Here is a 25,848-nt window from a genome sequence, read left to right on the forward strand (position 1 = left end):
TTAATTAAAACTAGTTTATTCTTTCTCGATACAACTTTGCAATACACAGAATTTCCACACTTTACTTACGGTGCCTACTGTTCGCTTGACTCAGTTATTTCTATCTTCAATCTAATTGCCTTTATATACTAAAAAAAGAACGGCGTCTAGCAAATACTGGGATATTCGTGAGGGTCCCCGATAAGTCACGATCCTTCTATAAACTCCAGCGCGCATGCTCCCAGCGTCGCGTGACTTCCGCTGTCGTAACAATATAGTTTCCAGTTTAAATGCGGCGCAGTCTACAATCCATAAAACGTAACTGGTGTAATTTACTAATCTGACTTTGTTTTCAAGTTAAATGTGATTTCTGTGAAAAATTCGTCAGACTTGTTGAAGTCAAAGTTGATTTAGTGTCGGGTGACGCTTATAGGTCAATAAACCATATGGATTTGAATACTGATGTAACTTCTTAATGTTGGCGATTTCTAGGTTTTGTCTCCACGTTAGTCTAAATGAAAGATTTCAAAAGTTCCATGATATTGGTCGAGTTTTTTTGTGAATTGTTTGTTGGAAATATTCTCAGGTTAAACTCTGTTCGATTTTATATCTGGGAAATATATTGAGTTCGGAATTTTATTATCTAATTCTTTAGAAATCATTTAACATCAAAATATATATAGGGCTTTTCAGTTCCAAAGCAACAAACCATTATTTCCTTCGTGTTTAATAAATTATATATATTGTTCAGTTTTCACTGCCACGACAGGAAGACAGACGTTAAGAATTAATTTTGTCCTTCGTTTAAAGATGCCCCTCTCCCAATGGCTCAGTGGTAAATCTACAGACTTAAAACGCTAAAATCTGGGTTTCGATACCCGGGGTGGGCACAGCACAGTTAGCCCATTGTGCAACTTTGCACTTAACAACAAAGAAACAAACGTTTGAAGATAACACAAAGAGTCTGTTTTAGTTTCACAAAAAAATTCACGTAAAATACATTGATTGGTACAAATAAAAAGTTAAATCGCCATAAATATACGTAAGAACGTGACTTCGAGATCAGAACCAATGTTACGTGAATGTATCTCCCATCACCTGTAAAACAGTTAGTTTTTTTAGCACATTGAAATTATTATGGTAAGCTGATGTAGGTAGATTCGGGTCTTTTGGATTATAAATGTAAATATAATATACTTAAAAAGGAAAATAGTGTCATAAAAGGGGGAGTGTTTACATTTTTAAATAATGCATCCACTGAATACTACAAGTGTTTCTGATGTATAAACAGTTTTGGCATGTGACATCCGCCATATTACTTTGATTAATGACACGTTATGCATCCGTCTGATTTTCTAACACTAGTTGAATGCTTGAATTATGTTGTTTACGACCACAAATAGGAAAACTTAGCGAAATCACCACCACTTCATCATAATATGACGAAATTAGCTGACAATAACTTGTATAAATATATTTTATGCGTGTATTTAAATAAAGAAGCCAATGGCTTGGGCTCCGTTCTGGTCTATAACGGTTAAGAAAAATTATTCATAACTCGGACTTATTTATTTTCACGATTTTGTTGATATTTTTGTGCCAAAAAAAAATGTCTTTTCGTTTTTAACCATTAGAAAAACAGATACATGATCAAATATTATTTGATGTATATTCTGATGAATCAGCCCCCAGTGACACACAGCGGTACGTCTGCGGACTGACAACGCTATAAACCGGGTTTCAATACCCCTGGTGGGCAGAGCACAGATAGCCCATTGTGTAGCTTTGTGATTAATTTCAAACTCATGAATCGTTGATTCATGGCATTAGTACGTATGCAGCTTTTTAGATTTTTTATCAATAACCAGTTGCGAGCAATACAGCTATATAAGTAGTATTTTAAAGTTTTGCATATCCAAGTTTTGTATTAACGGTTAGTCACTGGAAGGGTGGATATTAATCAGAATCTCAGTTTATAGAATTTTAGCGCATAAATCATTAGCATCGTTGATATGTGTTCAATTCCAGCCTGTTGCTGCATGTCTTAAGCAATGATAATAGTACTAACGTATGGCTTATAAAATTCTTCGGCGGAAGTGGCTTATATCTTTATATTCAGAGAAAAAGTTTAAAGCTAGAAAACAAATATCTCTCCAATTCCTAAATTGCCATCTTGAATCATTAGCAGAATCAAACTCTGGTTAAGAACAGGTTCATTGAAATAGCGGTGTAGTTTTTAACTGTTATTTAATTCATTCGGTTCACCGTGAAGATGGGCCCGGCATGGCCTGGTGGATAAGGCGCTCGACTCGCAATCTGAGGGTCGTGGGTTCGAATCCCCGTCACACCAAACATGCTCGCCATTTCAGCCATGGGGGCGTTATAATGTGACGGTCAATCCCACTATTCGTTGGTAAAAGAGTAGCCCAAGAGTTGGCGGTGGGTGGTGATGACTAGCTGCCTTCCCTCTAGTCTTACACTGCTAAATTAGGGACGGCTAGCGCAGATAGCCCTCGTGTAGCTTTGCGCGAAATTCAAAAACCAACAAACAAACACCGTGAAGATACACAGCAGCTGATGAACAGCGTTAATTTTCATTAATAGCTTCATGTGAGTCAAAGTCATACCACCGTAATAAATATTATCATGTCGTCATTAGCATTGAATATGATCGTGCCGTAATAATTGTAAATATGATCGTGCCATCATCAGGGCCGCATTTACGCATAGGCAGCAACCTAAAGCGGCAAATTTAAGAACATTGAACGAAAGTGACAACAAAAACGCGTGACCCTCCCAGGTCTTTAAGACCTCAAACCCACCAAGGGAAGGGTGAACAAAATATTGATAAATTATGTTATTATTTAATCTTGTAGTGCGGGGGCGCCGCAACCCACTGCACCTGATCGAGATACCAATCAAGAGCGCTGAGCGATCGTGTGGCTCATCATGTGATTAATGACGTATTTGATACAAAGTTTTAATTTCTAGAGTGACCACGTGGAGGTTGGGCGCCTAAAAAACTATTTCCCTGGAGCGGTACTATACTTTAAGGCGGCCCTGGCCGTCAGTAATAGTAGGTATGATCTTGTCGTAACAATAGTGAGTATGATCGTGTCACCATTAAATGTCAAGTAAAGATTTTCTTAAATATCTTTAGAACACTAATCATTAAATGTTTCCTTACTATGCCATTGCTTATTGTCAACGTCAACTATGTAGAAACTTGTATACTGTTATGAACGACCACTAGGAAGGTTTATGCTGGCAGTTAGCTAGTAAACCAAGGCATGAGTAATAAGTGTTGGGAGAAAAACTTTTTGACATCACAAGGACTGAGTAATTTGAGTAGTGTTGAGTCATAATCAACATTTAGTCACTAAGTTTTATTCAAGGCCGCGTGTTTCACAACATGTACGAAGTTGATTTAGCAGTGAATAATCCTGTTACTTTCCCAAATTTTCTGAAGCCTACCACAGATTCTTCAGAATGTTATTCTTGGCTTAGGTGAAAGGTTAGATAAGTGGATGTAATTTAATATCGATGATGGAAAAGCTATATTCCAGGCCACAGCAGCACATTGTTTAACGAGAAGATGGACCACCTAGATGGTAAGGGACAGACAGCCCTTGGGCAATCTCACAAGATCTCCAAATGATGTCGTCAGTGGAATAGTATGTAAGACCAGGGACCTGGAAGAGGTATAACAGAGGTCACAGTGGTCAACTGGAAGAAAGTGTGTAGAAGTGGAGTGAGTGTAAAAGCACGTAGAAAGGGCAGGTGCTACTTAAATCAGATTTAATTGGGTATTATTTCTATAAGGACTCTGAGAGGATTATTGGAAGGAGGAAAACCTGTGTCGAGGCTGGTGCCAAAATCCTCAAGTGTGTAATAGTAGTAGTAGTAATAATATGTACATGATCTCACATTTGGTGCCTGGTATTAAATATCCTAAAAAGTAAAAATATAAATAAAAATATATATACGAACAATAATTAATTATAATAGAGTAAAAGCCAATGCAACTGACCTGTGATAGGTGGTTCGGAAGTAGAGATGGAGCCACGTTACCTGTATTCCGCACTGACAAACGTGCTGCGACGGGACTCCATAATTGGAGAAAGGAGAAGCAGTACCAGGTTCGGTGCTAAACTCATCTAGTGTGTAAGTAAACTAAAATTAAAGAATTAGGTGGAAAAGTGCAAAGAAAAAATAATATTTTATCAAACCTAACCCTAACATTCAATTTGTAGGTTCAAAACTCACAACCTTATAGTAATTTTTACAACTTGTATTCGTTTCAATGGTATTTCTTATTTTAAAACTAGATAATGCATGATAATTGCAATTAATCTTTAAAACGTCAGCGAAGCAACTGTACTTCTATTACTTGTAAAAAATAATAATAATTATTATTTGCTGTAAATCTATAGTTAGCTTTAGGTTAAATTTAACAGATATTTGTTAGTACGGAGAAAATTAAGATGCTTCATATTTATTACTGCTGCGAAACCATGGAAATTTGTTGCCGTAATTATTGAAAGGACGGAAAAGCCAGACATCGACCAGACTTCATTGATTTCCATAGCGAAAGATCGACAAAGCCATGAAAAAAATGCCCTTGAGATTCATGTATCCGGGTTCATCGACGAAAGGGCTACACTATAGGGTGGTGCTAAACAGGTTTTATTAGAAATTAAAAAGGGGTAGGAAAGAAATGTATTGCATGGTTGAAATTATTTTAATTAAATAATTAACAATTAAACTAACTGGTTAGACTGATTTCCCGAATTTATAAATTAGGACAAGATGTCAGTCAAATAAGCATAAATGTCTAAATTTATCACAAAGCGCTAAACTGTAGAAAACGATTGGTTCTATACTACACACTATTACTCTTATATACTAGTCAGTACCACAGAAACATGCACACGTGCGGTACTGTATGAAAATTAATATACAATGAAGATTGTTAAAATAATATATATACAAATAACACTAACGAAGGAAATTGTACTACGTAAAATATAATAAAGCAACAATGCAGTAAGGTTCTATGATGCTATACAAAACAGAAAACAATAACGAACAATAACAATAACAGAAATAACACTAACGAAGGAAATTGGTACTACGTAAAATATAATAAAGCAACAATGCAGTAAGGTTCTATGATGCTATACAAAACAGAAAACAATAACTGTGAAAACAGTTAATATTGTACTACACAGAACAAAAGTGGAATATGATGGTTGGATACCAGATACTAAAAGTGAATGTGGTAACATTAAACACAGTTCATGTAATAATATGTTGAGCATAACACAACCAACAAGAATAGAAATAGTTGGTCTAATGGTATATAGAACAACAGTGGAGTATGATGGTTGGACGTTTTACAGTACCAAGCACTAAAACTGACTATGTAATATTAAACACGGTGTATGTAGAGCATAACACAACCAATAAGAATGGATATAGTTGGTCTAATGGTACATAGAACAACGAAGGAGTATGATGGTTGGACGTATACAGTACCAAGCACTAAAACTGACTGTGTAATATTAAACACGGTGTATGTAGAGCATAACACAACCAACAAACATGGAAATAGTTGGTCTAATGGTATATAGAACAACAGTGGAGTATGATGGTTGGACGTTTTACAGTACCAAGCACTAAAACTGAGTGTGTAATATTAAACACGGTGTATGTAGAGCATAACACAACCAACAAACATGGAAATAGTTGGTCTAATGGTACATAGAACAGAATACGAAAATTGGACTATACTACAGAAAACTCTCCCTTCCCGGTTAAATTTAGCTTACAGAAACTTAAGAGTAGTTTTTAGGTTCATGTATAGCCATGGTGTGCGAAAACTCGCACCCAAGGCCTCGTCAGAAGTGTCTCTCTCTCTCTCCACCCCCCACCAAACTGTTTTGCCAAACAGATATATTTCTGCTGGTATCTCCTTCGACGGAGATAGAGCTGTTAATGGATACTATCTTTTGGTTGGCATAACTACGGTGATGAAAGTACCACTTTGACTTATCGAGACATTTTTCATTTTTAGTTTGGTTAGCTTTTCGTTTAGGCTTTTCTCGTAAGGTGTATCTTTGTTAAGCCTTATAATGTTGACTACGAAACGTATTACCAAGGTTTGGTGGTCATCAGGCCGAGTGCCAATAAGTAATAACATACAAGAGTGTCTCTTCGTTTAGCCATCTTTCCAGTTACTCCAAAATAAGCCTTCAAAATCTGCATCTGTTTATTGTTATTATTATTTATGGCCATAACATATGTACATTTTAAATACTATTTTATGTAAAGAAAGAACCATTGGTTGTTTGTTAATGAGTGTAATTGTGTTTTATTTCATCTAGTTTAAGCCTCCCACTTAAATACTGATTTATTATATTTACAATTAAAATGAATACAACATTAAAATCATTATACAATAAATATTTATTAAAAACAGGGACTTGCCCTAAAAAAAAAAAGACTACATATATTTCGGTGTCCTACGACACCATCTTCAGGGGTAACTGTAAAGGTATGGTTGGGACTTATATACCTACATAATTATTTACATACCAATAGCGCCATCTAGCCTTAAACTATCCAGAGTTACAACACATCTGTCCAGTACTTTATTATTTCTAGACCTGGACCATCTTCCTTGTTTAATACGATATATTTTAATAACTATTTTTTATGTAATAATTTTAACGTTGTATTCCTTTTAATTGTAAATAGATGTTTTACACAAGTGCCATTTTAAAATCATTCATTGATTTATTATTGCAAATGTTGTGCAGTGTCAAAAGATGTTAAAGACTACTGCACAACTGTGGAAGTAGTCTGTATAAAAACGACGCAGTAATGACAAACATGGGTCTTCTAATTGTATAAAACACACTAACAGCAGAGACTGTTTATATAATGATACAAAAAAAAAAGAACAAAAACAGAACACGCTGACTTATAATGATAAATCATATGTTGTATATATAGTCTAAAACAACGAAGGAAAGTGTATTTTGTACAATTAAACCAGTATCTATTATTATATGGAGCATAGAAACACGGAGAAAGTTCAAAGAACAGAGGAAGGCAATAGAAAATTATACAATTTTTATAAACTTATTTGTGAGACGAAAAGTATAGAATATAAAAATCATAATTTTTAAAATGAAATTGTTCCGTAAAAGTTTTCGTTTGTATTTCAGGTCTGGATACTACTACCCCAGCAACAGACTCCCTGCTGCCCGTCCAGCTTCGCCCATCCTGTCCTACTACAGCCGCCCAGACCCCGGGAATGCTAAAACTCATTATTCTGAAACGTCTAGCTGGAAGAAAGCTTTGTTTTCGCCGTTAAAAGTGAAATTTTGTTTCTACAGTAACAATTTTCGTACAGTTTGTGCTCGTTTAATATAGCTTCCAATTCATTCCGTCGATTTTCTGTGATTTTGTTTACCTGGAAGAAGATATGTCGGTAATATCAACTTGAAAGGAAAACTGACCTTTAACCTGACATTGAATCTTGTATCTCTGCGAAGACCTGCTGAACACACTGCACTTAAGAGGCTCAAGTCTGTCTCGATTGATTATCTAGCGAGATTAAACTAAATAAAAACTGGTTTGTCTCTCCTTCGGCATTGTTAGTTTTATTACTTGTCAAAGTCTCACACTCCTTTTCCCGCCAAAACATATCTCAGTCAGCTTTAGAAAGTTGCCTGTGTCCAGGACTGCTCATAGGTTCCCTCTCTGTATTATCCGAACCAGCTGTTAATGATGGCCATGATAAACAACGTGAAAGATTCCCGCTGGTTGCAGCTTGAAGTATGCCGAGAATACCAAAGGAACAAATGCAGTCGTCCCGATACGGAATGTAAGTTTGCTCATCCGCCCGCAAATGTTGAAGTCCAGAACGGCCGAGTTATAGCGTGTTACGATTCCATTAAGGTAGGGTAAAAATACAGTTTTATTTTGTTTAGTACACCTTACAAATGAAAATTCAGATGTAAATATGTATGGCGAATAGAGAGCAAAATATGTAGTGGTTATACAAAGAAGCTGTCACGTACTTTTGTGATTAGACTACGACTGTTGAGAGTTATTGATTGTAGAACATGCCAAACATTATCAAATAATACGGTTAGGACATTTCAGATATTGTTATGGCGTGTACAAGCTGACGAAGAATGACTACGATTATACTTGCCATATAAGACAAAAGTATTAGGCCTATTATTATACACTCTTCTAATTCTTGAAAATAGGTATGGGAGTAGATAACGAAAATAGTTAAAAATGTAATAAGCCTAATACTATGACAAGTATAATTGTAATCATTTCAGAAATGGATAAAATTGGCAAGTACTACTGAATACTGCAGACTCTTGTGAGAAAAGAGTCTGTTGTAGTGTTCCCTTTTGTCTGATAATACAGTACAGGATGTTAAATTAAACACGATCATCAATAATGCATGTTTTGTTTTGTTTTTTCTGTAACCATAAAATGTGTTATTCGGTAATATTTTTGTTATTGTTTATGTTGGACAGAAAAGTAGAGCATAAGTTCCCCAAATTTTTCTGTATAAGGCCCTCAGAACATTTAACATTCTGAGTTTGGTCCCGCCTAATGAACCTGTAGATACTGACTACTTTAACAATATTGTGTGTGTATATATATATTTTGCTACGGCCCCTTTGACACTTTTATGCGCCCCCCTCCCCTAGGTCCAGTCCCCAGTTTGGAAACCCTTATAGTAGAGGCTAATACAGGAGCTGTTATATTGTTTTTGGTGTACAATACAGTGTATGTATAAGCTGTTGTATTGCTTGCGTGACCAACTGTATGTGTTGTTTGTAACAGATACAAAAACAAATACGTACTTTATTATTTATTCTGGGCACTATTATGCTTCAGTGCTATTATGCTTCAATGCTATTATGTTTCAATACTTGTGCTATTACACCACCATATGGGATGATGCAAAAAACAGTGTATATTGTTTTTTGTGTATATAGTGTTAGCTGCGATATTATGGTAATACTATTATAGTGGAACCAGCTGTTGATTGTTTGTTTAGGACCTAATACATCATTCCAAAATTTGGCTGTTAAGCGTAGCTTTCTATTCGGTTAAACAAATGAAGGCTTTCAGATGCACGTGATTTAGATGTTCGACTGGAAGCTTACATAGTAACTACTAAGAAAATACAAACTTTGTATGCAAAATGATGTCACTTGAGAGGTTTACAACATCCGATTTTCTGGGCTCCGTTTTATGTGTTGTCGATTTTCCATTATTTTTGCGAGGAGCTGTAACCGTTTTTCTTGTTTCGGTATCTGAGCAACCGTGAGCTCCTACTTCTAGAATTACATCAATACCATTAGTGAACACGTGCCAGTAGAGCTATATGGTACGTTTAGTTTTCGTGAACCTTATATGATAACAAATTACATGTTCTGAAGTCGTCGTTGTTGTTGTTTTATGTCACTGATATGCTACTTGTACTACACTTAAAGTTTTACTATCTTACGTGTGCTACACTTTTTAAGTATTACTACTTTTGAAACAGTTTTATATCTTACCGAATTATTATAACAAGTTATGTTCCTAAAATAGTTTTGGTATTCATTCGCGTAAGTGGCCCTTTTCCATTAGCTAAAAGCATTTTGTATGCGGAAAATAATTTTGAATATACATTTTCAACAAAATGTTACATAACATAGATAAGAACCAAAATGTTACCAGTCAATATAAACAAGTTACTCATCACCTACACGTATAAATTCTAAACAAGTTACTCATCACCTACACGTATAAATTCTAAACAAGTTACTCATCACCTACACGTATAAGTTCTAAACAAGTTACTCATCACCTACACGTATAAGTTCTAAACAAGTTACTCATCACCTACACGTATAAATTATAAACAAGTTACTCATCACCTACACGTATAAATTCTAAACAAGTTACTCATCACATACACGTAAAAATTCCTTAAAATCTTTCTCCTCCGTAAATTGGTTCCCTCTAAAACAAAACGAATTGTTTAAAAAATTAAAACGACCAGCCCAAACAATAAGTTTTCAACAAGCAAATCGTTCCCAAAAATAACTCGAAGAAAAAAAAAATCCATAAAATCAAGTTTGTACAGATTTTCATAACTGCATGGTATTTGTTAAATCCTTAACATTATGAAGATCTGTTTGTTTGTTTGTTTGTTTGTTTGAAGTTAAGCACAAAGCTACACAATGGGCTATCTGTGCTCTGCCCATCACGGGTATCGAAACCCGTTTTATAGCGTTGTAAGTCCGCAGACATACCGCTGTGCCACTGGGGGGCATGAAGATCTGACATGGCCAGGTGGTTAGGGCACTCGACTCGCAATGTGCGCATCGCGAGTTCCAATCCCGTCACCGAACATCCTCGCCCTTTTCAGCCGTGAGAGCGTTATAAAGTGAAGGTCAATCCTATTGTTCGTTGATAAAGAGCAGCCCAACAGTTGGTGGTGGGTGGTGTTGACTAGCTGCCTTTCTTTTATTCTATCACTTCTAAATTAGGTACGTCTAGCACAGGTAACCCTGGTGTAACTTCAACAACAACAACAACAAAACAAAACCCTACCATTAAGATACTGCGAGTCATTTAAAACTTTTAATCTGTTCAGACCCTCCTCTAGTCTTTAATAAATCTATGCTCAATAATCAGGCAATGAGAATAATTTGAAATCCAAGATTAAGTCTTGTGACGAAAACTTTAGAAGTATAAATTGACTCTTTGACAGCTTTAGCAGTCTAATCAGGACACTAGCTCTAATACACCAACGGCAGTTTACGATCTCTTTTATTGATTAAGATTAAGTCTTGTGACGAAAACTTTAGAAGTATAAATTGACTCTTTGACAGCTTTAGCAGTCTAATCAGGACACTAGCTCTAATACACCAACGACAGTTTACGGTCTCTTTTATATTATTCTTGATTCCGTACTTAAAGGTACCTTATCACACTGCATGGTAACACATTAAGCAATCTTTCTGCTTATAACGGGAAATTATCTGTTTATCTGACGTAATAAGCACTAGATCATGATTAAGTTGTAAATTTCAGTAGTGTTAGTGCTTGCACAACATCGGAGTTACTTCTCAGCCCCTCCCCCGATGGTTTACGATAAGTCGGAACGCTAAAAACCGGGTTTTGATACGAGCTGTTGGTAGAACACAGATAACCAGCCCATTGGTTAGCTTTACGCTTAACAACAAACAACACAAAGCTCTTCAGCCAACACCGAACCCATGTTTTTAGTTTTTAGCTTTCTATCAAAATTTTCACACTATCAATATCTGGTTAAGTATTCGGGTAATAGGTTGAAATAAAGGTAATGGAGGTTTGACCTCAATAATCTTTGGTCTAATTTGTTTCAATAGTTGGTTGTTTTCTTCACGCGCGAAACAAATTGGACTACAAATTAATAAAGTCAAACCTGCATAACCTTTTATTTTAAACCATTCCCTGAAAAAAAAAACACTTAATCTTGAGCTCGTGCTTACACTCTTACGAGTAGAAAAAAGTATTATAATAAACTCATTTCTATATATGACTAGTTGAGCTTATTATTATTGCGTTGCAAGCACCCACATCCTTCATATCGCGCGTTGTTTAAACAGTTGTTGTTGTTTGTTATTAAGCACAAAGCTACACAAAGGGCTATCTGTGCTCTGCCCATCACGGGTATCGAAATCCAGTTTCTAGCAGTATAGGTCCACAGACATACTGCTGTGCCAATGGGAGACTGATTAAACAGACAACACCAGTATGTCTGCAGTTTGCAGTAACTTTTAAGTGTGTAGTGGAAACAGGAGATTGATTAAACAGACAACACCAGTATGTCTGCAGTTTGCAGTAACTTTTAAGTGTGTAGTGGAAACAGTTTTTAAATTATTCTACTTTAATCACTTTTATGCAAAATTTTAGTTTAAAAAATCATAATATGTTATGTGACGAATTTCTGACTGTACATATACCCCCCAAAACCAATCAACACTGGTATGACATGCGTATATAGTGTAGCAATTTTTGTTGTCCATCACATTATTTGATGTGAGTAGTTCACTGAGCATCGTTTGGTATTTCATGGGGAGATAATTGTTTGCCTTAGTGTAAAAGTATGAGTGATGAATTTATGAATAACGCTGTTACGAAAGTGGGGTGAATCTTGTTCTTCCTAAGAAAATAAAAAATGATCTTTTATCCCTTTTTTATATCCATTCATGCAACTCAATTCAAATTTGAACGATTTCTGTGGTATTATCAGATTTCTGACATACACTTCTTGAGCTGTGATCATTTTCTTCGTGAGATCTTACGCATCTTTACTGATAGAAACGAGCGAACGGGTGTTTCACTGCTAATGACTCCAATGTGCTAGTTCATTTGTTGAATTTCACACATTATCTCAAGGTCTATCTGCGGTAGCCGTCACTAATTTTGAAGTGATAGACTAGAGGGAAGACAGGTAATCTACTGTAAACTGTAAGGCTACTTTTTACTAAAGAATTATGGGATTGGCCATCACGATATAACGCCCCCACGCCTGAAAGTGCGAGCGTGTTCGGCTACATATTTCGACATCGTAACACACAGATTGAGAGTCTAGTGCCTTAACCATGTAGACTATTCTGAAATCTGAAAACAACAATAAACAAACGTGAGTGTAAAAGAAAGTTCGGGAATTTGTGAGTAAAAGTTGACATATATTTTTTTCTAAAGGATTCTGGGGCGAATCCATTTCTGATATCTTCCAGGCTGTAACTGCCAAGGTTAACCTTTAAAAAGCGAAAAAAAAAAAGATGACCGCCAGATAACATGTCCAAAAGCGAATTTTCCATACTAATGTTATTGTAAAACTTTTCAAACACTGTTTCCCCATGGAATTAATGCATGTCAGTTTTTCTGTTACTAGTCACGGCTCTATAACAAAGTTAAGTATATAATATAATACGCAGTCTTGAGATGTATTTTCATAAGTTATTTTTATTTATGGAAAAGTTTAAGTGTGGTAAAAGTCTTGTAAAAGATGAGATGACAAGAGAAAAATGACTTAGAACCATATTTTAATATTAATCTATTAAAGAATAGATGTCCTTCTACAACAGTATTATTTTAATTATTAGTTTGTGGTATTGTAGCTCATTCAGTTGAAACAATATCTGGATGAGACTTTATAACTGCATCTTTATTAAGGCTTAATCATTAAGGTATGCTGGAGTAATTTAATGCTAGGCCCCGGTAATGAACGTCATTTTTTAATGATTAATTAAGCCTTTGACATACAAAAACGTGACAAATAAAACTATACTCAGATGTTTATTAATAATTTACTTGTGTATTATCCAGCGAATGAAATGAGATGGTGAAATTTACATGTGCATAGAATTGGATGAATAGCCGTGCTTACAGTAATGAGGTTGAAAAAAAGGTAATGCGTGTGTAGCCTTCTTAGTCTTTAGACCATTTTTGTCCTTTGGAATTATTGCTTGTATAGTCGATTATAACGCCATGATACCGCAAATTTCCATCGTAACAAGTTTCTGCCAAAGATGGCAAAGCCAATTTCGACAAACTATCTACTTTACACGAAACTAACAGTTAGATAGACCAAAAGCGCAAAAGTCTATTGGATCTGCATGAAGGGACTTCACAGGTATGGCTTATAGTGGCGATTGCCTTGACTTCAATTCATTTGGCCATTTTTGTAGTGAAAACATGTGGATTTTGAGGAGTGGCTAGAAGCCTGTGAGCCTACATCAACTCAAGGCCTTGTTTATTGTCTTACTAACTATATTCTTCTCTTTTCAGATGAGGGCGCGTTGTTTCTGATTGAGTTGAAATGTAGTCTAGGAGGTAGAAGCTCGTTACTGTCTTCAGTGCTCTGCTGTACAATTTTTCCGCTTCCATCGATTAAGTTTAAAGCTTCCTTCTTCGATACGTTGTTTCCTTTGGCTTTATACTTTGTTTAACAATGTAGCGGCATGGATGTTTCTTTTTATAAAGACTTTATATATCAAGTTTATGCTATATTTTTAATGTTGTAAACATACTACTGTTTATGTAATATAACAGCCTGAATGAACTTCAGGCCATACTACTGTTTATGTAATATAACAGCCTAAATGACCTTTAGGCCTACACGTGTAATTTGCTTTTACGTTCAGTTTTCGAAATATTGGTCCTTCGGAATATCGGGCTGTAACCAAATTATGGGTCCGGGGGTATACCCTGCCGGAAAATATTTGTAATTTTCACTGAAAATGCTGCATGGTATTGGTATCTAAGGCTGTTTTTATATCTTTTAAAAATATGTTTTATACATCTTTGGGTGAAGTATAGTGGATTGGATAGCACCTTTTCCACCACACCCCCACCTATGCGCGTGTATGTAAAATAAGCATTAAATAATTGATAGTATTGTTACGTATCTGCTTGTTTGTTAATTTCCCATAGAAATTCTTTCCGAGCGATACAATTCCTTTCTTAATTAAAACTAGTTTATTCTTTCTCGTTACAAACTTTGTAATACACTTAATTTCCACAGTCACTTTAACCTTAACTACTTTTATAAACGCACACTATAATTCACAGCGATTCACACACTTTACTTACGGTGCCTACTGCTCGCTTGACTCAAATTCTCAATTCTTCAATCTCTCTATATCTATCTCTGGCTTATATACTAAAAAAGAGGGCGTCTAGCAAACGCTGGGACATTCGTGAGGTTGCCCGCTAAGTCACGATCCTTCTAGAAACTCCTGACGTGTTACCAGCGTCTCGTGACTTCCGCTGTCGTAACAGTAAAATATTTCTCAAATCTTCTTATCATTTCATGCTTAAAGGATAATTATTAGTTTTGTGCTTATGTTCTTTAGGTTAGACAAATATTTCCTCGAAACGATAACGTTGTCAACGCCTGTTTATACACCTAATATTTATAGATACTTATGATTTTTTCCTTGTTTATCATTACCTTTAGTATATTAATACGTAAAGAATGTTTCAACATTCATTATTGTAATCTTTCTCTTTGGAAGGGAGAGGTTGACGTATTCTCCGTCTTTTCTGTATTTAAACCGAGTTGTATATGTGATCAATGCTCTTGTTCTTGGTATGTTTTATCTGTAAGCAGATTCTGAACAAAGATATCATGTTTTAGTTGGGTTGCTACTTTGATGATAGTTTTGTTGTCACACACACACACAGGGCATAGTATCGTTTTGAAAGGGGGTTTTATTCCCCGAATGATGAACTTGTAGCTTATTGTTACCTTTTTGTAATAATATTATACTCCACAAGGACTTCTGGTATTAGAATTAACAATTGTGTTTATTTATGAGCTAGACGTCGTAGCTTCCATAGAAGGCAACTTTAACAAGAATATCATGCACATTTCCCTGTCTCAGTGTAAACAGTAGCCGGGAAACTATTAATCACCTGACTCAGGCGTCAGCACTTTGTGCTGTGCACGTGGTGTGGTTGCCTGGCAACATGACGCTACCTCTGAAAGATTATCTCTGCGAGCCAATAAAATCCAGGAGAATACGAGAAAACTAATATTAGATTTCCAGCTATTCCTGCGACTAACAGAGTAGATGTGCAATAATACATAACCTTTTTAGTTACTTTGAAAATCGACATTTTAGCTGAGTTAGTATTGGTTGGAAAGGAGCTTAAAAAGAAAATTCATCATGAAACTTTTTTTGTTCTTGTTTTAATGTAGCCATGATATGGGGCAATATAATGATGGGACAAACGTTGTATGTGATGTCTGGTGTTAAATCAATATTTAAAGCAATAACACGAATCAGTAACTTTCTTCGTCATATTTTGTTCAATAATTTCATTTTCAAGGTGTAATAGCTTAATAGTATACGGCTTTTTCCTTTGAGGTTAAACATCAAAACAGAACCACCCGGAACATCTTCTAATACATTACTCAATTTTTTCAAGTGATAGAGGACCTACATCTAAAAATGTGTGGATATGTTTATTTTCATTTTAACGCAGGAAAACAAAATAAAATAGTGATGAGGTGTAAGACTACAGTGGATACTATTTTAGCTGGTTTGGTTTCATCTATCCGGTCTAGTCTAAATTAAACGAAGTTATTATCTTACCGTTATTAAGACTCTTAGATCGTGAACAGTCGCGCAAGCGACTCTTTTATCGTTTAGGGTTAACACGGTTTCGAATATTTACGCAATGATGTTAATTATTACAAATTTTGTTATGTCGTATGTGTGTTAATATTAGAAATATTGTGAACTGTGGTTGTTGGTTTCGTAAAATTTTTTCTCACTTTTGTTTTAAATTTTCTTATACGAATTTCTTTCTTTTTTTTTATAGAATTATCATATTTTAACATTAACTCAAAAGTATATTTGCAACATTTTCGTTCGTATAGTATACATTGATTAGTACGCTGTAAACATACAGACTAAATTAGGATGACATCATAGCTTCAGATTATTGAGAATTATAAGAAAGTGATTCATATAACTATATTAATTGTTTTAAAGATCTGGAAGAACGACAAAAATCACACAAAACGATTTTTTATCCAGTTTGCATCAAATAAAGAACATAAAAACACATTCGTTGATTGCGTCTCACAGTAGAAATTTGGAAAAGTTACAACCTAAAAACATGATAGAAATACTATATCAAATTATACGAATTTTTGTAACACAAAACTAAATACTGTTTAGTAAATTTGGCCGAAGAATCGTGCAGTTTGGTTAAGTATTGTCAATGTGAGAAGAAGAAGAAAGAAAGAAAACATAGGGCATCATTAACACACATTAACATTCACTGCTATTACCAAAACTGGCAAGTATCAAAAGACTTATCTCCATGTTCGTACCCAACACCACGTGACCAGTGAAGTAAGGGTAATATTTAATAACGCTAATTATGTAAGTATACATACATACAGCAATATTGTTTTGCAGAAATCATATTTTGTGGGAACTTATCTGTGTGTCACAATATAGTTCTTAAAGTTTTCTCACTTACTAAAAGTATCGAGCTTGACGTTAGTTTTTAAAGTTCTAGACTTGTAGACATCTAGATAGTATGCCAAATATCTAGATTATCGTGTTACGACTGTAGATACAGATCAACGAAACTTGCAGCAAAAAGAACGTGTAAATAAATTTTCGTTCGTGACTTTTGAATAACGTATTGAGTGTAATACGTTAAATTTCGTTATGTTTTTCAATAGTTTTGGTCGCGTTTAAATATGTTGTTGATATATACACATACATATTATATATTTCACCATAAGTACATGCGTATCTAAAAATAACAACCTTATCTCCATGTGACAAAATGTTGGTCCGGATGCTGCCCGGTCTGCCGGACCTGCTCCGGCACACATGTCCAACCCAACCCACATTTGATTTGGGCGGACATTTTGTCTGGCCAGGTCAAAATATTTATTTTAAATCCTGTTGCGGGACTGAGAAGGAGACTACTCTTTGGGCTACGCTAGTTGTTTAAAAGTATAAGGCTGGTCGATGTGTGCATGATGGTGAACTAACGCAGTAAGCCCATGCTAGTGAGTTGTTTACATTGGCTACTCGGACAATCCGAGATGTCAATGTGATTGTCCGTATTCACGAACTACTGAATTTATTGAATTTATGCTGCTCTTTTAAATTAGTTTATTCTCACACATGAAGAAAGCGCACAAGAAAGCTAGTATACGTTTATCTCCGAAAAGTGATTGGCAAATTACTATATGTTTGTGTGTGTGTTTTTCTGTTTGTTTTCATGTAATTTGTGTTAGTTGCCTATGTATTACTGAATTCTCTTTACGATAAACATAAGCACCCTTTGCGCGAAAATCAATAAAAAAACAATATAAGCACCAATTTCTTTACTCGGCAGATCACGTCTGGCCTTGGCCTAGGCCCTAGAGGATACATCTACTCTGAAATACCACACCACCACTTTTAAAACATACTTTGAATGTCACCCATTTTTATTAACGTAACTTATTTGTTCCTTTTGTAGTAATATATGTGTAACTTACACACAACCGTAACAAATCAAATGTTATATGAAATACTGAGGATATTTAGTAGTATTTCTCTTTTATACTCCTCAAATCACTAAGTGTTATTCTGCAGTCATGGCCTGTCAGCCTCCCACTTACAAACACGTCAGCATAGTCGTTTGGTCTGTAGCAGGATCCACCCACCCACACCCCCTCTTCAAGGCTACTGTACTGCTCAGTTTATTACTTTATTAGGGCGACATAATCTGAATAAAGAGAGTAACTTCTGCCCACGTATCTGACACTTTTTTTTTCTGAGTAAGATAGAAATTTGTATGGCAAATTAAAAAAACAAAAAACAAACCGAATTGTGTATTTAACAAAAAAGTTATTAATACGTGGAAATATATTGCAGGTAAAAAGTTTCGCTAGTTCGTTTCGTAATATTAACAGTTAAAAACTCAATGACATACTAAATACTTGTTTAAACACACCAAACTATTAACACACACACTTACAAAATAGCACTGGAAAATAAATCGATACAGGCCAGTGGATTTTTTTCCTTCGCAAAAATTTATAATGGAAATATCACATGTTCTAAACCTCACAAGAAGGATACCAGTTGATTTTATGCTTACCGTAGTGTATTTTTTTCTTTATAGAATAATTTAAAAAAGAATCAATTGGTATGAGTAAGAAATGTTTTAAACAGTGTTTTGGGATTGGCATACGGTCCTTATGGGAAAAGTGATGCGAAAAAATAATAGCAAGCTCAGTATAAATATATATATATATATTTTATCTAGCTTACAGATTTGAACAAAATAGTTTTCTTTAAACACAGTATAAGACTGACATAATATTTTTGAATTGAGTGTAACAGAATAACTTGCGTTGACAAACTCTTAACTGGATTCACTCTCTCCTGATCTCTCACTATTATTTTATACTCTCAAGGCCAGGTTGTTTATTATGCACGTGGCGTTTAGTAGAGTCGAGTCTGCTGTCGCTATGATGAGTGCAAAAGGTTAGAAAGTTGTTGAGCAAGATTCTTTTTTCGTGTTTTTGTTAATAAAAGACTGCTTGCTGTCTTTCAGAGATTATTCATTAGGTGAGAGGTGGAAGTTTAAGAACAACTTTATGTATATAAGTCCATATTATTCTAGTAACTAATAATCAGATTTACTGATTTAATTCATTTCCCAAATAAAGTATGAACGTTTTTATATAGTCTCGGTTATAGTACAGATTGGACACTACATTTATATGTATATTATCGATTTGTAAAGTTTTTGATAACTTTTATTGTGATTTGTTTACTACTTTTGGAATCCGTGGATGTAAATACCTACTGTGATGAATTCATGATATATCCACACTGAAAGGAAGAGATAAAGAAGCAAAGGATACCTATTGTGATGAATTCATGATATATCCACACTGAAAGTAAGAGATAAAGAAGCAAAGGATACCTATTGTGATGAATTCATGATATATCCACACTGAAAGGAAGAGATGAAGAAGCAAAAGATACCTATTGTGATGAATTCATGATATATCCACATTGAAAGAAAGAGATAAAGAAGAAAAAGATACCTATTGTGATGAATTCATGATATATCCACACTGAAAGGAAGAGATGAAGAAGCAAAACATACCTATTGTGATGAATTCATGACATATCCACATTGAAAGAAAGAGATAAAGAAGCAAAAGATACCTATTGTGATGAATTCATGATATATCCACATTGAAAGAAAGAGATAAAGAAGCAAAACATACCTATTGTGATGAATTCATGATATATCCACATTGAAAGAAAGAGATAAAGAAGCAAAAGATACCTATTGTGATGAATTCATGATATATCCACACTGAAAGGAAGAGATGAAGAAGCCATTATAGGTAAATAGAAATGATTCAATAGAACATAGCACGTATGGAGAAGTTTCTTTACGGTCAACAACAAAAACAACCAAAAGTACTAACATCTGGCACAGCGGCATGTCTGCGGACTCACAACGCTAGGAACTGGGTTTCGATACTCGTAGTGAGCCGAGTACAGATAGCCTATTGTGTAGCTTTGTGTTCAGTTACAAACAAACAAAAACCAACAGTTGCATGGGCGCCCGCAGGAAGGGGCAAGAGGGGGCATTCGCCCCCCTTACATTTCACAAAAAATTACACTTATTATGATGTAAACTTAACATCGTAATTAAACTAAGTAGTTTTAGTAATTTTTATTGAAATTGTAAATTCATGTTTGCGTTTAAGCACACATAACACATTTTTTTTTTAGTTTGTTGACTTACACTGTAAAAGCTGATCCCCTACATACATATTTTGCCCACCCCCCGAAAATATTTCTGGGGGTGCCCATGGTTACAGTGATACCTCTCAAAGCGTAAATCACTCATCTAGCATCAACATGGCATAACATGTTATTAATATTATTGCACCGGGTTCGTAGATTTTGAATTTCTCTTCAATTGTATTTGAAAAATAAGATAATAAAAAAACTGTTAAGATATGAGCAAACAATTTTAAAAATTCATAAACCTGTGTATATTGCAAAACAATTCCAGAAATGACTAGTTTACGTATTTACCATTTAATACGCCCTCTATATTGATATTATTTTTTTGTTAGTACTTTACATTCTGAGAGGCATTTAAACTATTGGCTTTCATAAACAACCTGTTATTTTTTCAGTACAGAATTAAAAAGGAATTACCCGAAAATAAGACTCTTTCGTAGCACTGCATAATTTTTCTCATCACATTAATAAAAGTGTGTACACGAAATGTGCGTGTTAGGTACAGAATAATGTATTGTGTAACCGGTATAATGTAGTACTTGTTTTATGATGGAGTTTAAACGAACCGTTAGCAACAGGGAGCTTGGATAGTTAAGTACTAAAACGTTCCGATCAGTAAGTTATTGTTATTTATTCGTTCTCATTATCTTTAGAAAATAGTCGTCGTAATTTCAAATGATTTAATGAGGTAAAAAAATTGTACAGCGTGTGTACTGTTTTATTATGCAGATATTTCGAAATACTGGTATCACATGAAGCTTCTTGTCATATGCTGCCATCTGACGAAAACTAGTGCAACCAATGACAGTGCTTCACCACCTGTCTTGTTTTGTTGCGCATAAAAAGTTGCTTATATTTATTTATCTGTTATAGACGAAGAAGTAATCTATCCAGCCAATTATCTCTGTGCTTATTCAACCTAACCATATTAATTTTTTTGTATGTATTGTTGAAACAGTAACGACTTGTGAATATTATGGTTATGGAATTTAGCGCAAAGCTAAATGACGATGTCTGCGTAAGCCGTCCCTAACTTTAAAGTGATAAATTAGAGGTAAGGTAGCTAGGCAGAATCACCCACCGCCACATCTTGGGCTTTTCTTTTACCAATGAATAGTGAGATTGACCGTCATAGTATAACGCCCCCATGACAGAATCACCCACCGCCAACTCTTGGGCTTTTCTTTTACCAATGAATAGTGAGATTGACCGTCATAGTATAACGCCCCCATGACAGAAAGGGCAAGTATGTTCGGTGACGGGATTTGAACCTGCGAGTCGAGTGCTCTAGCCACCAGACCATGTCAGGCCGATTTGAGAAGAAGAAGAGGAAATCCTTAAGTTGTTTCAAACGTTTTTCAAAGCTACTAAGAGGGAAGCATGAAGTTGCATTTTGCAACTCCCCCTTTCTCTCTCTCTCTTTACTCCTTATGATTTTCAAAGCAATCTTGCCGTGCTGCAGCTTGGTATTCCTAAACTTTTTATTCTCGTCAAGATGGGTCAGCGGTAAGTTTCAGCTAAAATCCAGAGTTGATTTCCTTTGGTGGATAGGGCCCCAAAACCCCATTGCGTAGCTTTGCGATAAAAACAAACAACCAAAAAAAATCGAAATTAGAGGCTTATTTATGAAACGTATTTGCACTCTTTTCAAAGGTCCTTTTGAATTTCATTAGCTAGTTATAGTTAGCTGGTGCTTGTTTCCAGTGTTCGGGCAAACTATACAAAAGCCGTCCCTAATTTTGAATTGACAGACGAGAGGGAAGTCAGTTAGTCAATAGCTCCTATTGTCAATCCTTTGGCTATTCTAATCGAATAGTGGGATTTGACGGCCACTCTTATAACGCATGCACAGCCCAAAAGTGCGGAGCGCATTTTTTGTGGCAACGGATCGCGAACCCTCGAATTCATAGTCCGGCATGCTAAATTTATCAGCCACGCTCGGCTTTTATTAAGTAGAATGGATACACTCATGTATAAATCATGCTAGACGCGCACAAATAACCCCAATATTTTGACAAAGAGCAAAGGTGAAGGGGTAGGAGATGTCCTTAACAAACGTTTGTCTATCAAACTATTAGATTATAATATGTGTACTGATGTAGGTAATTTTATGGTTAAATTTGCAATGTGTAAGTTTTGCGGTGTATTCGCATGCATATAAGACCAATACAATCAAAAACTACACTTGTGGGGTTAGACAGGTACTTTCGCCAGGCAAAATCCATCTCATTTATACTCCCCACCACCACCACCCCGGTGGCCCAGCGGTAAGTCTCACACATAGCTCACAACGAAGGGTAGAACACAGATAGTCCATTGTGTATAATAACAAACAAACAAAGAAACTTAACCGAAGTATTTAATTCATTGAGAGTTAACAGTACCAAAAACCCTTATAATCCTCTTCATCTTAAAGTACGACCACCAAAAGCCAATCAACCCTTACCACTTGTATTGTAATAAATGTTCATTGAAGTCCTATAGACTGCGACTTGTAACCTGTTTTAAACAGGCGGTCACACGTGAACAATCGTGTAATTCTACTTCCACTGTTGCGACCGAGAAAAAAAAAAACAGCGTGCCATTCCACGTGTTGTTCTTTTTCTTCTCTGGGATATATATATATGTGTGTGTGACGGGGGTATTTTTAGTTTAATAATAGATAAGTAACACAATATCCGGTTTGTAAACAAGAACAGTATTTAATTAAATTTACACAGAATTGCTGGCGCATGACCGTTATTTCGGTTTGAAATAATGTTATATTTTAGATTTGCTACCGAAATTTAGCGTGTAATTTGATACAGTTTTTTTTCTTCTTCTATCAAACAACTTAAGTTTGTCAGTGCTTTCCAGTTATCCATTAGTTTAATGTTTGTGAGAGTTGGTTGTTTTACTGAAGCTTTATAACAAACTTTTTTCTCTGTTTTCACGTGGATACCCCCACCAGAAAAAATGTAAATTACAATTCGTTCGAATTTCTTAGTCTTATATAATTGTTACTTTATCATACTGAGTAAACCAAGAAACAACACAAACAGTTTTTGTTCAAAAATTAATTTAAAAACTTTTATTACTCCTAATGTAAATATTATCATGGGCGTGGCCGATTAAGGTAATACTATCATATACGGCTGTTCAGATGGTGTAGTGGACTAAAAGTCGAGTTTGCTAAAGTTTCGCCCAGGGCGTAGCCGGTGCACGGTTATGCAATCAATTTAAATGCGTAATTTATTTATTTTTAATAATGGGCGTATTTCGGCTAAAAGTCATGTATGCTAAAGCCGGCGTAAAATTGTGCAATTACTCATAGTTTTGCGTGTAAAGTCATGTATATGTTAACATCTTGTCATGGGCGTAGTCAGTAAAAAGTTATCGATTTACTTTTGCATATTGTTGTTCCTTTTAACAAAATACTTTTGTTTCTACAAAGACAGAGTTCAAAGTTTCATTCGTGTTGACAACAGTGAATTGTGATCCTTAAAGAATGAAGGCTTATAACGCTAGAAACCTGGTTTAGATACTCGTGGTGGACACAGCACAGATAGTCCTTTGTGTAGCTGTGTGCTTAACTACAAACAAACAAACCTGTCTCAAAAAGCAAGTTTGGTTGTTCTCAATTTGAAGCTTTGCGAACAGAAAGAACAGATTTTTACATTATTGTGGAAGTATTTTGAAAAAGATAGCATGTAAATAATGCGATTCACATGATAAGTAACTGCGTTTGTCTACAGTAATAAATATTGCAACTAGAAAGTCATACGGATCAGTATAATATAGGCAATAAATGTTTTTCTGAGAAAATGTTGGGCGATATAGCCCTTAAGGATTTGTTTGTTTGTTGCTATGTGCAAAGTTGCACAATTGGTTATCTGTACCGTGTCCATCAAGGGTATCAAAATCCAATTTTTAGCGTTATAAGCTTTCAGACTTATCGCTGAGCTACTTGGGGTGGGGGGTAAGCAAAGGTTTGACACATTTTGTGTTTTCATTATGTACTAGAATGTAGAATGTCGACATAGTTTTTGTTATCTCTCTTTTGTTGTGGAAATAACCACTAATCATGCGAAGCAAGAACAACAATGAAATTAACCAACAATAATTGTTGACAACTTACGAAAAGTATCGATGGGGAGAGGAAGTAAACTTTAAAAAAAAACATTCTGTTAACTGGAAGATCGATTTGTTGATAGAGTTGCTTTAAAACAACCATTAATTCCAGGGAATTGGATAATTATATTTATTGTTTCAGCTTATGCCTTTATGGCAGGCAGACTCCTCACTAGACCTGCAGTTAACAACAGTTTCGCCTTAAAGCCTTATCTTCTAAATTAATAACATTTTAATACAAAATTATAATAAGCCACACGAATACATAGATGGAGATTGGAGGAAAATCATCATTGTTGAGACAATAACCTGATGTATAACAACGGAGTTTTATTTGTTTAGTTTTGGTGAGTAGTCCATTACTCACCGCTAATAACTTAAAATATTTTACCTATTTGGATAACATATCACGTACCGTGGGGTTTTTATGGTTATCGTTTTATGATTTTATGCATTATGGTTATCATAACGATAAATCGTTTATGTACCGAAATGGCAGTGTCAGAAATGTCGCAAAATATCTGTAATAATACTTAGCGCTGGATGCAAATCTTTGAGTTACCTTTCATAACATTCATAAAATCAAATTAGTTTTAATCCTTTCTGGAGACCAAATTCACACGTTAGGATCCATGATGAAGCGCCTGAACATTTCACAACTAACATAAGAGACTAACTATTCTGACTTTGATACTTCCTGGATCTTCCTTCTAAAGTACCCTCTGTCACTGAGGATAAGAAGGCAACAACATGAAAGGACATAAATATCTTGACAGGATATGAAAACTTGACTTGGAAGAAAAAGAAAGAAAGAAACGCATTCAGAAAAAAAAAAAGGAGTGGCGATCACAGAATCGGGGTCCATGATTCGCGTCCCACTACCGTAAAAAAACGTGTTCCGCACTTTGGGACCGTAGGTGCGCTATGAGAGTGACGGTAAAATCCCCGTATTCGACTAGAGTTGGCGTGGTTGCTGTTAACTAGCTGCCTTCCGTCTACTCTATCAGGAACTACTAACGCAGATAGCCCTTGCATAGTTTTGAACGGTTTTCTAAGATAAACAAACTCAGAAAAAATTTACGACGCAACAAAATTATAATCATTAACATCCACTTTTGACAAGTAGCTATATTTTCAGTTTGGAGAAAAGACCTGTCTATAGATCAAACGTATGGGGGAAAGAATAACAATTGTCTAAAAGGTCGATTTTATGTGTGCTTTCGAGACAAAAGCTGTCTACTAATGGTGGAACAGATCTGGACAGATGGTGTCATCTAACAAATAACGTTTAGAACAGATCTGAGTATCGAGTCGACAAATTGTGCCGTCTCACTGATTACGTTTAGAACAAACCTGGACATAAAGTCTA

The 25,848-nt window shown here is 35.3% G+C and overlaps 1 protein-coding gene across 10 annotated transcripts in view; it reads left to right on the top strand.

Annotated features, from left to right (window-relative positions):
• Window positions 1-25,848, top strand: part of LOC106467178 (muscleblind-like protein 2) — a 113,382-nt gene that overhangs the window by 32,736 nt on the left and 54,798 nt on the right. For 8 of the 10 annotated variants that reach the window (XM_013927502.2, XM_013927525.2, XM_013927533.2 and 5 more), the window contains exon 2: window positions 7,212-7,947. In XM_013927502.2, the coding sequence (XP_013782956.1) occupies window positions 7,774-7,947 (174 nt within the window). In that variant the 5' untranslated portion in view covers window positions 7,212-7,773. Of the gene's footprint in view, window positions 1-3,036; window positions 3,060-3,945; window positions 4,144-7,211; window positions 7,948-25,848 lie in introns of those variants that run through there. The other 2 variants (XM_022395814.1, XM_013927510.2) reach the window with 2 other exon arrangements.

This window comes from Limulus polyphemus, unplaced genomic scaffold, assembly GCF_000517525.1.
Source record: "Limulus polyphemus unplaced genomic scaffold, Limulus_polyphemus-2.1.2 Scaffold77, whole genome shotgun sequence".
In the NCBI taxonomy this organism is placed as follows: domain Eukaryota; kingdom Metazoa; phylum Arthropoda; class Merostomata; order Xiphosura; family Limulidae; genus Limulus; species Limulus polyphemus.